We start from the raw sequence: 15,182 nt of genomic DNA on the forward strand, positions 1-15,182 counted from the left end.
GGGAGGGGAGAGGAGAGGAGAGGACAGGACAGGAGAGGAGAGGAGAGGAGAGGAGAGGGGAGGGGAGAGGAGAGAAGAGGAGACTTCTGCAACTGACAGGAGCAGATGTAGAGTACCACAACCAAATGTTAGGCAGAGCTCAGGGAGTCCTGCTGAGGAGGGAGAGGAAGGATCAGAAGAGCCAGAGGGGTCAGGGACACCAGGAGAATAGGGCCCACAGAATCAACTGACCCTTGGGGGTACTTGCAGAGGTCAGGGAGCCAAGAGGGGTCTGACCTAGATCTTCTGTGTGTTATGACAGAGTAGCTTGGTGTTCTTGTGGGAATCCTAACAGTGGAAACAGGGTCTCTCCCTGAATCTTTTCCTACTTGTGAACCCCATTTCCTCCTTCTGGGTTGCCTTGTCCAGCCTTGATGTGATGATATGTGCCTGGTCTTATTGTAGCTTGTTATGTGCTGTTTGGTTGATTGCCTTGGGAGGTCTGCTCTTTACTTAGGGAGGTATAGAGGGGTATCTTGGACAGAGGAGATATTTAGGGAGAGGAGGGAGAGGAGGGAGAGGAAACTGGTTTTGAGAGAAGAATTAAAAAAATAACAAAAATAAAATCATTTTTTATACAGTATGTTGATTACATTCTGTAGGGGATAACAACTGTTTGAGAAAACATTGAAAATGAATATAGACATTATGTTAAGAACTTTTAAATTATACAGCTGAAAATCTTACTGAAAACTTAAGTATCAAAATGGTGTTTCATAAAGTTTTGAATACCTCTGCATTATAAGTTCAAGTGTCTTCACATTTTTTGACTGTGGGTTCCATTTTTACAAAGATATATATTTTTTTAGTTTTATGTATATGAGTGTTTTGTATATATGTATGTCTCTTTGTATTATATGTATTTAGTGCCCAAGAAGCCAGAAAAGAGCATTGGATCCCCTGGGACTAAGAGTTGCAGAGGATTGTGAGCCACCATGTGGATGCTGGGAATGGAACTTGAGACCTCTGGAAGAGCATCATGTGCTCTAAACCATTGAGCCAGGTCTCCAGCCCCTTTGAATTACAGTTTTAGGGAGAACAATGTTTTTAAAATCATTAAAATGGGACTAGTAAAATAGCTTTATGGATAAGGTGCTTGTCACAGAAGCATGAGGAGCAGAATTCAAACCCTCAGAGCCCACATAAAATGGGATGTGGTAGCACATTATCTAAAATGCCAGTGATTCTTTGGGAAACTCCAAGACAAGGAAATCTCTGGAAGCTCATAGACCAATCAGCCTGCCCTACCTAGAGGTGACGGGGAAGCCAGCAGTGGAGAAACCTATTGTAGAAGAGTAGAAGGCAAACACTAATACTAGAGGTGGCATGGGAGACACACACACACACACACACACACACACACACGCATGTGCGCGCATGTGTACACATTGTTTTTCTTGTTTGTGTTAGTGGTGTTACTGGGCTCTGTTGCTGGGTATGTGTCTTTGCTTTGTGTGTCCTTGTGTGTCTCTTTTGTAGGACCAGTCTCATTCCTGAGCAATTGCCATCTTAATTAAAGAAGAAATCACAATTTTAGTGTTGTCTTAGCTGCTGTGTTTTTTTTTTTTTTAAATGAAATCATTGCTCCCTGGAGACCTTCATTAAGATCAGAGCCTTTGCTCTGTTGGGCAGCTTAGCATATTCACGACCTTGCTCTGGACTTGAAGATTTTTGAAGCTAAAAGCAAATGTGTGTGGAAGGAAAAACATCTGGTGAAGAGAACTTACTTCATTGCGTGACTGTTTTCCTGCCCTCGGCAGCTGAGAGTCTGCTTAGCAGGCTGCCAGGTTTGATAATTAATTAATAACGAGGGAATGAACCATGTTTCTGAGGAAGCCTATCTTGCCCCTCACCCTTTCTTTTTTTCTTTTCCACATGTCTGGCAAAACCTTCAGTGCCTAGGACCACTCTTCTTCCCATTTTGTGTCTTAACATGCATCTTTAAGCATAATTAGCACAGAGATATAAACAGATGAATGGCCTGGGATGCCAAGGACTCGATGTTGAGCAATGAAATTTTATTATCAGGCACATTGGAGATTTTTATTGGAAAAATACAGCAAAACTTTTAAAACTTTTTAAAAACTTAAAATATGGAAAGTTGCACTTGACGTTTGTGGTGGTTTGAATGAAAATGTCTCCCATAGGCTTATAGGGAGTGGCACTGTTTGAAAGTGTACTATTGTTGGAGGAAGTGTGTCAGTAGAGGTGGGCTTTGAGGCTTCAGATGCTCCCTCTGGATCCAGATGTAGAACTCTCAGCTACTTCTACAGCACTGTGTCTGCCTGTGCTGCGTGCCACCATTCATCATGACAGTAATGGATTAAACCTCTGAACCTGTAAGCCAGCCATAATTAAATGTTCTGGGGTTGGTTGTTGGTTTTTTTTTTTTTTTTAAATAGAAGACAGTGTTTTAGTTAAGCCACAATGTGGGAAGAAGAACTGTTTTAAAAAAAAAAAAGCAGTTTTCATGGCCATGGTATGTCTTCACAGCAATAGATGTATGTGTTCTGTGTGTGTTAGTTCTTGTTTGTAAAATTGTATGTAGATATGGTTTCACGAGTATGGGAACATTTAAGACTACTACATGAGGCTGCTTGGCTTGTTCAACTTTGCTATGGTGGTTTTTGTTTTATCTTAGTTTACTTTATTTTGTTATGTTTGGTTATCTCTTAGAAGCCTGTTCTTTTCTAGTGGGAGACAGAAAAAGAGTGGATCTGGATGGGAAAGAACGAGGGAGAGAACTGGGAGGAGTAGGCATCTCTCAGGTGTGCTATTGCTTTGCCTTCTTAAGCTATCTTCTGTGTCCGCCATCACCTGTCCCTTCCTCTACACACACTTTTCTCTAATGTTTTACAGGAGATTTAAACTCCTTTACTCCTAATCCATCAGTGTGTATTTCTGAAGAACAAGGGTATTCTTTTAAACATGTAAGCACTTGTCTCAATAGTATCCATGGAACAACATCCCTTGTAACCTCAGCCCAGAGTACAATCCAAGATGGCATCCTGCATTTAGTGTCTTGTGTCCCTTTAAGCATTTCTCTCAATGTCTCCTCGAGAAGTTTACTTTGGCAAGTTTGCTTCGATAAATTTGAAGCATTCTGATGAGTTACTAAGTGGAGATCATTGCTGCATCAAGCTGTTTAGCATTCCCATCCAGATTTGGTTCTGCATCATAAGTGATGTATTTTAGGGGTTATGTTGTAAGTTGCGTGGTCAGCACCTAACAATTTTGTTTGACCCCCCAGTTGTTGAAATCAGCTTTCTTGTTTAGTTAAAGCTCATAAGGTTTATTCTACAACAAATTTACACTTTTTTTTTGAAGATGGTTGAATGCAGGATTTATTCAATTTACAAATTGAAGCAAAGGAAAATGAGAACCATAAGGCCAATACACTTATTCAGAGGAACTTACTGCCCATGCACAGGTTAATACAGATAGCATTGCGTGAAAGAGATTCGAAAGTGACATAGGGTTCTGTGTGGTTTGCAGAATAACTTCTCCCTTGGTGCATAGACCCTTAACTTAGCCACAAGTGAGCAGACTTATGATTGTATAGTTAATAGCTTTTGCCACTTTTTTATTGGATATTTTATTTACATTTCAGTTATAATCCCCTTTCCCCTCACCCAGGAACCCCCTATCCCATCCCCCCCTTCCTGCTTCTATGAGGATATGCCCCACTCACCCTCCCACTCTCATCTCCCCATCCACTATTTCCCCCACACTGGGGCGTCCAGCCTTCACTGGACCAAGGACTTCCTCACCCACCTATGCCTGACACTGTCATCCTCCCCTACATATACAGCTGGAGCCATGGGTCCCTCCCTATGTGCTCCCAGGCTGGTGGTTTAGACCCTGGGAGCTCTGGTTGGTTGGAATTGTTACTCTCCTCATGGGGCCACAAAGCTTTTCAGCTCCCTCAGTCTTCTCTCTAAGTTCTCCATTGGGAACCCCATGATCAGTTCAATGGTTAGCTGTGAGCATCTGCCTCTGTGTATTTCAGGCTCTGGGAGACCTCTAAGGAGACAGCTATATCAGACTCCTGTCAACATGCACTTCTTGACGTCCACATCAGCGTCTACCTTTTACACTTTTAAATTTATCTTTGATAAGAAATGTTTAAAAGAGATACATTGAGACTGCAAATAACATGACATTCTTTAAACGTTCACTCACTAGTTCTGGTAAACATGATTGTCAAACTCTTAGTAAGTTAATTCATTGACTGTGTACACGCAGATAATGTGTTCTGGTTATTCCTTTCCCACACCCTTGCTTTTTTCTGACCATCCCTAACACACACACACCCATCTTCTCTGAAAGTCTCTTTCCCAGATTTGTGGGTTATTTTGTTTGAGTTTAATCAGAGCTCTATATGTGACATCAGTTTGACAATTCGTTGGAACTTGGCTGGATCACTAGTGGGTAGACAACTAAAGTCAATGACTTCCTTCTCTAAGACTCTATCAGAGTCAGAAATCAGGCATGGAAAGTGAGGGTTTCAAGAAAACCAGCCTAGTTTCCCTCTGCTGAAGTACTGGTTACTGATAGAGTTCAGGCAACCACAGCTGGTGTGAGTTTATGATTATAATTTTTGTTTGTTCATTTTGATTTTCTCTCTTTTATTAAACATAGATACTTTCTTCATACAGTTTGCTCTGAATACAGCTTTCCCTCCCTCTACTCTCCCAGTTCTCTCCCTCTTCCTCTCCCATACAGATCCACTCCTTTTCTGTCCCCGATTAGAAAAAAAAACAACAACAACAGGCTTCTAAGAGATAACAACCAAATATAACAAAATAAAGTATAATAAGATAAAACAAAATCATCATATCAAAGTTGGACAAGCGAAGACAACAGGAAGGCAGGAGGGAAGGCACGAGAATCATAAACCCACTCAATTACACATTTGGGAGTCCTGTAAAAGTACGAAACTGAAAGTTCTAGTCTGTGTGCAGAGGACCACAAAGGGCCTATCATTGCTGCTTCAGTCTCTGAGTTCATATGAGGTATTCTCACCTGTTTTAGAGGACCTTGTTTTCCGGTCTTGTCCTCTGTCTCTTCTATCTTTTGTAGGGTTGCCAGACCTCTGAGGGACTTGATAGAGGCATCTTGTTTAGTTAGAACTGTGTGTTCCAAGGTATTTCTCTCTGGGTAGTGTCTGGCTGTGGGTCTCTGTATTTGCTCCATCTGCTTTAGGAGGAAGTCTCTCTGATGCTGATTGAATAAGGCCCAGATCATGACCATAATTATTTTGTCTGCTTGAAGATGGCTGTTTTGTATCTTTGGGTTTTTTTTTTTGTTTGTTTTTGTTTTTTGTTTTTTTTTTTGTACTGCTTCTTTTACACTATTCCCCAAGCCTCGGGAGAATGCTACAATGTCTAGTTATGAATGTAATTTTTAATAATAATAGTCATGATGATGATGATGATGATATAATATGGGAGACATGCAGGTGTCACAGAGTGTATATCCAGGTAAGTTAACAACTCTGGGGAATCCATTCTCCCCTCCCACTGTGAATTTTCACGTTTTGAACTCATATCATCAGGCTTGAATGACAAGCACTCAATAGATGTCTGCTATGTTTATTTGTTGACTCCACTGTAAGGAAGGAAGAGCTTGTTTCCATAAGTTTGGCTTCTTTGGTTCTTAATGTGCTCAGTTGTTAGAATTGATCATTGTTACTTTGCTGAGAGCAGACTTGGCCAGTGAGAGATATCCAACCCCTGGGTCGTTTGATAAGTGACACTCATTCTTGGAGCATTTCTTTACGGTCTGTAGCAAGTCAGTCCAGATTCATGTGTCTATCCTGGCTGTAGTTTCTCAAGTAGAGACTTAGTGCGTTGTGCCCATGTGCATGTGTGTATGGTCAAAGAAACTCTACCGTGGAATACTGCATTTACTAAATCACTATATACAGTACTATGAATGTAGATGTATCCAGTGTTCTAAGTTCAACCATGAGCATTTATTTTATATGTAATAATCATAAGTTCTGACAAGAAAGAAATACATTTTTCATTTCACAGTAAATGGCATTACAGCTTTGAGTACTAAATCATTTTGACTTTTATGAAGGAGCAAATGGAAAGTAAGGAATGAGTGTTAAAAAATAAAGCTATCTTTAACTGTTCTATTAAAAAGGCAAAGATTTATTTTCCATCTGTGGATGTGAATGTGCCTATTTGTGTTCTTGTTCACACAGTGGAATTTCTGTGGAGCCATACTACAGAGAGCATGTGCGTGGGATACATGTCAGCCCAGGACGGCAAAGCCAAGGTAAGCGGGAGAAACTGGGTCATAGCCTGGAAACCTTGTAGCCAGTGTTCGAGCTTCCAACCAATCTGTAGAAACACATGACTTTCCCACCTCTCACGTAGTAACCAGTGAGCTGCGTTCAAAGCACACTCAACAGTTCCAAAGAAAGTCAGTAGATTTTTTAAACTGTTCTTCTTGGTGAAACGAAATGAATTGGGGAATTCTGCTTTCATTTTATTCCTTTTGCCCAATATGAATACCTGAAAAGAGGAAACTCAGGATTTTTAAGAGAAAATGAGAGTAAAGCCGACAAGCTAACCAAGATGGGTGGACTATGAGGAAGGTTGAAAAAGATAAAGGAAACTGAGTCAATGTAAAATTAGCCCCTGGAATGTGTCTCTGCATCCTTCATAACAGTAATGGCTGACATGCTTGTGGACCTGCCCTGCTGTCTGTGTCCTGCTGTGTGTCTACATGGGCTTTGTCACTGTGTGTCACATGACTTGCTGTGGACCACAGCAGCCATATAGTCATCCAGGCGCTAGTTCTTGAGTTGCTGAGTCTCCTTGAACTTTCAGTGCTTGATCTTGAGAGTAAAAATCATGACTTGTGGATTTATTTTTATATTTGTCTCATGTCCCTGTCCGTAAAAGTTTTAGGAGCAGATGTGATATATGACATCTACTTGGCATTAAAGTGCCTTAGGTGCAAAGTTATGAAATTGGGAAGCCTCCTTTTTAAAAGAAAAGTATCTACCTTATGTATTTGGAAACAGCAAGTTAAGAAACTTCAGACATGTTCTCTAATACACGCTGAATAGTTTTAAAATCGGAGAGTACTAAAGAACTAAAGAACTAAAGAAGTGTGGTACATCATAATGGCATTTTGGTCAACAACAAGCCATGTACTTTGCAGTGGTCACGCCAGGTTTCACTGCCTAGCAAAGCCGTACATGTGATGCACACTCAGATAAAATAACCTTGTGGCAGATTTTTCAGGAAGAATGTTCATAGTAGGATAATGCATGACGGTAGTTGATTGTTCATTTCTCATACAATATTTATCTATATGTATATTATCTAGTTAATCAGTAGGTTCACAGAATGTCTGTGAATGTAGTAAAGGAACATTTTCACAGCAAGATATTGACTGGTATTTGTGAACTATTACTAAGCTTCCTGCTTCCCTGCTGTCTTATTTTTGCGTGATAAAACTTGTATGTTCTGTCAGGAGACCTGTTTATAAGTTTCTTTGCTTTATAATCTATCACAAAGAGAATTGTAATTGTTCACTTTAAACCTGATTGATGTGTTTGGAGCAGCACTTACAGGCTTTTCCATGGTATTTGAAACACTGATATCTGTGTCACCTAGATTGGCATCCAGAACTACATGCTAAAAATTACTGCATATTTGAAATACAGCTACTAGAACTGAAGAACTGAATTTTGAGCTTTACCTAATTTTAAATAGCGTAATGTGGCTAATAGCTAGTATATTGAGCATCATAGGTTTTAATAAATGAGTGAAAAATGGTTCTTCATATATTTTCAGAATATCCTCTTCTTGTGTATGACTGCAGTTTCTAAACAGGAAGCAAATCTAATAACCCATGGAGTTCCTTGCAGCCATTTAAACCTTCTCTTATATTTTGCATGTGATCTTGAACATAGATCCTAAGTGTAGCACTGAGGCCAGTAGTGTTCCAAGTCAACTCTCTGCTGGTGGTCTGTAGAAGATACCTGCCGCTTAACATGAAGCATGCATAGTAAGGAAAATAGAGAAACCTGAGTTGAATCTAAAGCTGTTTGACCTTTGGTTATCCTGCTTGTCGTATATGTGTGTGCGTCTGTGTGTGTGTGTCTGTGTTTCTGTGATTTCCTATTATCTACAAATTCTCCAGCTGATAATATAAAGGTAGTAAAAATTAGGCCAGCAGGTATAACTGCTCCTTTTGCCTCATTTGTAAATTATATTTTTGACTATTTTCTTTCCTCTCTCCCCTTTTCCTTTGTTTACCATTTGAACTGTTGTCCCTAAATGCTTTCCAGAAAAATAAAACAAAGCAATAAATACCAACATTTTGATTGCTCAGTTCCATTGTTCAAAACAACAACATATACAAAACCCCACAAAACTGTACTTTTGTCATAAATATGGAACTTATTGTATTGTGAGACAAAAATTATAGATGAGATTCTGGGTTCAAAAGGAAAACAGGACTTTAGCAATATATGTATTTCAGCAAGTAAGGGTGGCAGGCTTTGGCCTACCTGATGACCTCACCCAGGGTAACTGGCTTCTGTCAAGAACTGTTGTATAATGACCTAGCTGTTTAATGAAAAGATCCTCTCCATAATACAGAGAGGCATGGTAGTGAGATGAGTAGGAAACAGCTTTAAAAACTATTATTTTTATTTAAAACTATATCTTTTTTGTCTTTATTTTATTGGATATTTTTATTTACATTTCAAATGTTATCCCCGTTCCCCCACCTCCAAATGTTTTATTTTTCAAAAATTACCTTCCTTTTCCTTGTTACCAAACATGGAACCTGAAGATTTTTGAACGTTTTACATAAGGCTATGCTTAATTTAAGTTAACGCTCTCCCCAAAGTCATACTGCCCAGGAAGAAGTAAGGAATGATTACTGGTTATGATCAGAATCATAGATAATTTGAATGAAAGTGATCTCTTATTACAAGTTTCTGTTTTCTTTTAAAATATTTTCTAAAAGATAAAGAAAAGAACATTGTATCATTTAATTTATAATACTCTTCTCTGACATAAAATAAACTAGATTTCTTTTTATGGGGCAAACATTAGGGCATTGATATTAGTTGGGTTTAAAAATCATGTTGCCTCTTTTCTATAGTGACTGGACAGTTCATGAGCAGTTTTTCATAAACACTCAGTGCACATAGTCTAGTGCAGTAAAATACATTTAAACTGGCATGGAATTGATTCAGACACATAATTCTCACCTTAAATGAATTAGGTTTCTTTTATATAGAGAGGTTACTTTTTATAACAACAATATAAATACTGTTATAAAGTTTATTCTTGAGGAATAGGCTACTTTACAGTTTTATAATATCTCTCTAGGGATTTATTTGTGGAAAAAATAGTAATTGCATAATGAAGAAAACAGAGAACACCACAATTGTGTGTTCATAATTAGGAACACCATCAAGGAATAGGTAGACAGTGTGTACCTCTGGGTGTGGCAGTGGGAGAAGGACACGGTATCACTTGTATAGTATTCCATCTCAAAGTGTATAACATGAACTTGATGACCATGAAACAGACAAATAAGAATGAAGAACATATTGAGAAGAAAGTGAAAAGGACCAGAACTACCTACAGCTGTCAAATGCCATAAACGAAAAGTACATGGAAGTGGTCCAGATTGAATTCTACCAAAAATATCTTACCCGTAAATTTTTTTAACTCATCTTAAAGTGGCTGTTGTATATAAGAGCAAAATGCTGTAATACATTTTTAGGTCAATTTGCAAAATTCAAATATGGCTGGCAGAAAGAATGTATTTTTAAATTTACTAACATTGCTATCTATGGTATGATTAACAGGAAACTATCCATATTTTTAGGCAACATAGACTGAATTATCTAGGCAAGTGGGACCATGTATGTATAATCTTGGTCTTTCAGGAAAGTATTATGAATGAATGTGTGGATAGGAAATTACCAAGTAAGTAGAACAAATGTTGACAACAGGTAAATATTTGTATTTCATGATACTTAAATTCTGTAATCTTTAGTTATTTTAAGGCAAAATGCCTCAAAATATATCACCTGTACATAACACAGATCTAATCATGTATGAGCCTTGTACTTTAGTTATACATGTCAAAAGTATTAGACTTGGTTTATAACCAGCACAACTGGATGGATGCTTACAGTCCTCCAAACTGCTGCCTTTTCTCATTTTCTGGCTGGAGCTCTGAGAGGTGAGACTTGGTCATTACTGACATGCCTCACATTCGAGTATCTTCTGGACTATTACCCAGCTTTTGGGTTTTTAGCTACATAGGAAATATTTACTTGTAATAATTTCTGCTCTGTGTGTAAAACTGTGTTCAGGTTTTGACAGACGTTGCTTGTATCATTATTTTCCTTGGATTAGGCAGTGATTTCTTGAATATGACCCCTAATGCTTATACAACAAAAGAGAATAAATTACCATCAATACTAAAAACCTTTAATGCAAAGGTATTGTCAAAAAAATGAAGAGCGGCCCACAGAATAGGAAGCCATGTTTACTAACAACACCATTGGTGATGGACTTACATCAATTTAGAATAAAATATGAAATTCTTATAATTCAGTAAAATGTAAACAGTTTTTTCAGTGGAAATATACAATCAGCAACTAAGTATACAGGAATATTCTTACTGTCTATTCATTAGGGAACTGCAAATCAAACTCATAGCTTGATTCTCACCCACTTCTTACCCAGTGTGACATCTATAGAAAAGAAGAATGACAAGTGTTTGTAGGGAAAAGTAGAACGTCCCTATACTGCTGGTAGGAGTGGGATGATCTGTCCCTCTTGGAAGAACAGTGTGATAGTTTCTCAGGAAGTTTAACAGAATTGTACATTACACAGTAGGTTTCCCTCCTAGATATTATTCATAGTTACAAAGTCAGAACAATTTAATGCCCCTCAGCTGATGGATGGATAAACAAATATGTTGTATTTGTGCAAGGATTTTTTTTGTAACAACAAAAAAGTTGAAGTTATGCAGGAGTATAGCACCAATGACTCTAAGTACAAGAAGCCAGGTGAAGAGACCAGACGTTGCATGTTTCCATTTACAATAAATATCTAGAATTGGAAAACCCCCTAGAAACAAATGTAAGAGGTTAGTGGTTGTGCAGGCTGACGGGAGGGAATGTGGATATAGACTTTGTTTTTAAGGACATGAAAATATTCTGGAATTATAAAGTTGCCCAGCTTTACAAACACACTGCAAACCACTGGATTGAACATTTATTTAAAATGGTGGGTTTTAGGGTATATGTGTTTTTCCATAAAGCTATAAAAATATCAACCAGTGTAATTACTGTATTACCAAAATAAAGGAGAAGAAATGTATGTTCATTCTGATACCACACAGTCCATTCATTTTCCACTTAGTATAAACCCCACCGAAATACCAAATATTGGAAGAACTTCCTTAGATTTAAAAAAAAAAATAAAAATGAACCCTATAGCTAAAAATCAGGAACAGTTTTTAATGCTGTGAACACACAAAATAAAGGTCCACTTTCATGATGTTCATTACTTATGTGTGGTATTTTACTGGAAACCCCAATCAATGCAGTGAAGCAGGAAGAAGAAATCAGAGACAGAAGTTGGGAAAGAATTCTTTTCTTTTTTTGTTTATTGGATGTTTTATTTACATTTCATATGTTATCCCTTTATGCCATCCCCCACCCACCCAGGGACCCCCTATCCCCTCACTCCTCCTCCTCCTTCTCTGTGGATGTACCCCTACCTACCCCCCCACTCCCACCTCCCCACCCTCAAATTGCCACTCCCTAGGGTGTCCAGACTTCATGAGACCAAGGATCTCTTCTCCCACCTATGCCCAGCAGGGCCCTCCACCCTTACATATACAGCTGAGGCCATGGATCCCTCCCTAAATGCTCCCAGGCTGGTGGTTTAGACCCTGGGAGCTCTGGTTGGTTGGTATTGTTGCTCTCCTCATGGGGCCGCAAACCCTTTCAGATCCAATGGTCTTCACTCTAACTCCTCCATTGGGAACCCCATGATCAGTTCAATGGCTAGTTGTGAGCCTCTGAATATGTCAGACTCTTGCAGACCTCTGAGGAGACATCTATATCAGGCTCTTATCAGCATGCACTTCCTGACTTCCACATCAGCATCTACCTTTGGTGACTGCACATGGGATGGATACTCAGGAGGAATAGTCTTCAGACTCCTTCAGTTTCTGTCCCTCACTTTGTCTCCATATTTGCTCCTTTGAGTATTTTGTTGCTCCTTCTAAGAAGGACTGAAGCACCCCCACTTGGTCTTCCTTCTTCATGAGCTTCATGTGGCCTGTGAGTTGAATCTTGGGTATTTCAAGGTTCTGGGCTAATATCCAATAATCAGTGAGTGAATACCAATGTGTGTTCTTTTGTGATTGGCGTACCTCACTTAGGATGATATTTTCTAGTTCCATCCATTTGCCTAGGAATTTCTTGAATTCATTATTTTTAATAGCTGAGTAATACTCCATTGTGTAAATGTAACACATTTTTTGTATCCATTTCTCAGTTGAAGGACATCTGGGTTCTTTCCAGCTTCTGGCTATTATGAATAAGGCTGCTATGAACATAGTTGAACATATGTCCTTGTTATATATTAGAGCATCTTCTGGGTAAATGTCTAGGAGTGGTATAGCTGGATCCTCAGGTAATGCTATGTCCAATTTTCTGAGGAGGAACCAGACTAATTTCCAAAGTGGTTGCACCATCTTGCAGTCCCACCAACAATGGAGGAGTGTTCCTCTTTCTCCACACCCTTGCCAGCATCTACTATCACCTGAGTTTTTAATCTTAGCCATTCTGACTGGTGTGAAATGGAATCTCAGCGTTGTTTTGATTTGCATTTCCCTGACGACTAAGGATACTGAACATTTCTTTAGGTGCTTCTCAGCCATTCGAGTTTCCTGAGTTGAAAATTCTTTGTTAAGCTCTATACCCCATTTTTTAAATAGGGTTATTTGGTTGTCTGGAGTCTAATTTCTTGAGTTCTTTGTATATATTGGATATTAGCCCTCTATCACATGTAGGATTGGTAAAGTTCTTTTCCCAATTTGTTGGTTGTCGTTTTGTCCTAAAGACAGTGTCCTTTGCTTTACAGAAACTTTGCAATTTTATGAAGTCCCATTTGTGAATTCTTGATCTTAAAGCATATGCCATTGGTGTTCTGTTCAGGAACTTCCCCCCTGTGCCCAAGTTTTCGAGGTTCTTCCCCACCTTCTCTTCTATTAGTTTCAGTGTATCTGGTTTTATGTGGAGGTCCTTTATCCATTTAGACTTGAGCTTTGTACAAGGAGATAAGAATGGATCAATTTTCATTCTTCTACATGTTGTCCTCCAGTTGAACAGCACCATTTGTTGAAAATGCTGTCCTCTTTCCACTGGACAGTTTTAGCTGCTTTGTCAAAGATCAAGTGACCATAGGTGTGTGGGTTTTTTTCTTAGTCTTCAATTCTATTCCATTGATCTTCCTGCCTGTCTCTGTACCAATACCATGTAGTTTTTAATCACTATTGTTCTGTAGTACAGCTTGAGGTCAGGGATGGTGATTCCTCCAGAAGTTCCTTTATTGTTGAATATAGTTTTCACTATCCTGGGTTTTTTGTTATTCCAAATGAATTTGAGAATTTCCTTTTCTTACTCTGTGAAGAATTGAGTTGGGATTTTAATGGGAATTGCATTGAATCTGTAGATTGCTTTTGGCAAGATGGCCATTTTTATTATATTAATCCTGCCAGTCCATGAGCATGGGAGATCTTTCCATCTTCTGAGATCTTCTTCAATTTCTTTCTTCAGGGACTTGAAGTTCTTGTCATACAGGTCTTTCACTTGCCTGGTTAGATTCACACCAAAGTATTTTATATTATCTGTGACTATTGTGAAGGGTGTCATTTCCATAATTTCTTTTTCAGTCTGTCTTTCCTGTAGAGGAAGGCTACTGATTTGTTTGAGTTGATTTGTAACCAGCCACTTTGCTGAAGTTGATTATCAGGTTTAGGAGTTCTCTGGTGGAAGTTTTGGGGTCATTTAAGTATACTATCATATCATCTGCAAATAGTGATATTTTGACTTCTTCCTTTCCAGTTTCTACCTCTTTGACCTCCTTTTGTTGTCTAATTGCTCTGGCTAGGACTTCCAGTACTATATTGAATAGGTAGGGGGAGAGTGGGCAGCCTTGTCTAGTCCCTGATCTTAGTAGGATTGATTCAAGTTTCTCTCCATTTAGTTTGATGTTGGCTACTGGTTTGCTGTAAATTGCTTTTACTATGTTTAGGTAGGGGCCTTGAATTCCTGATCTTTCCAAGACTTTTATCATGAAGAGATGTTGGATTTTGTCAAATGCTTTCTCAGCATCTAGTGAGATGATCATGTGGTTTTTTTCTTTGACTTTGTTTATATAGTGGATTACATTGATGGATTTCAGAATATTGAACCATCCCTGCATTCCTGGGATAAAACCTACTTGATCATGATGGATGATTGTTTTGATGTGGTCTTGGATTCGGTTTGCTAGAATTTTATTGAGTATTTTTGTATCAATGTTCATAAGGGAGATTGGTCTGAAGTTCTCTTTCTTTGTTGGGTCTTTGTAAGGTTTGGGTATGAGTGTAATTGTAGCTTCATAGAATGAATTGGGTAGTGGTCCTTCTGTTTCTATTTTGTGGAATAGTTTGAAGAGAATTGGTATTAGGTCTTCCTTGAAGGTCTGATAGAATTCAGCACTAAAACCATCTGGGCTTTTTTTGGTGGGGAGACTTTTAATGACTACTGCTATTTCCTTAGGGGTTATGGGACTGTTTAGATGGTTTATCTGCTCCTGAGTTAACTTTGGTACCTGGTATCTGTCTAGGAAGTTGTCCATTTCATCCAGGTTTTCCAGTTTTGTTGAGTATAGGCCTTTGTAGTAGGATCTGATGATTTTTTGAATTTCTTCAGTTTCTGTTGTTATGTCTCCCTTTTCAGTTCTGATTTTATTAATTTGGATACTGTCTCTGTGCCCTCAGGTTAATGTGGCTAACAGTTTATCTATCTTGTTGATTTTCTCAAAGAACCAGCTCCTGGTTTTGTTGATATTTTGTATTGT

The 15,182-nt window shown here is 38.6% G+C and overlaps 1 protein-coding gene across 6 annotated transcripts in view; it reads left to right on the forward strand.

Moving 5' to 3' along the window:
* The window catches only part of Tasp1 (taspase 1), a 161,100-nt gene that overhangs the window by 123,160 nt on the left and 22,758 nt on the right, over positions 1 to 15,182 (forward strand). For all 6 annotated transcript variants that reach the window (XM_028755162.1, XM_028755199.1, XM_028755179.1 and 3 more), the window contains one exon: positions 6,254 to 6,327. In XM_028755162.1, the coding sequence (XP_028610995.1) occupies positions 6,254 to 6,327 (74 nt within the window). The remainder of the gene's footprint in view (positions 1 to 6,253; positions 6,328 to 15,182) is intronic.

Source organism: Grammomys surdaster, unplaced genomic scaffold (assembly GCF_004785775.1).
Source record: "Grammomys surdaster isolate TR1022 unplaced genomic scaffold, NIH_TR_1.0 129, whole genome shotgun sequence".
Lineage (NCBI taxonomy): Eukaryota > Metazoa > Chordata > Mammalia > Rodentia > Muridae > Grammomys > Grammomys surdaster.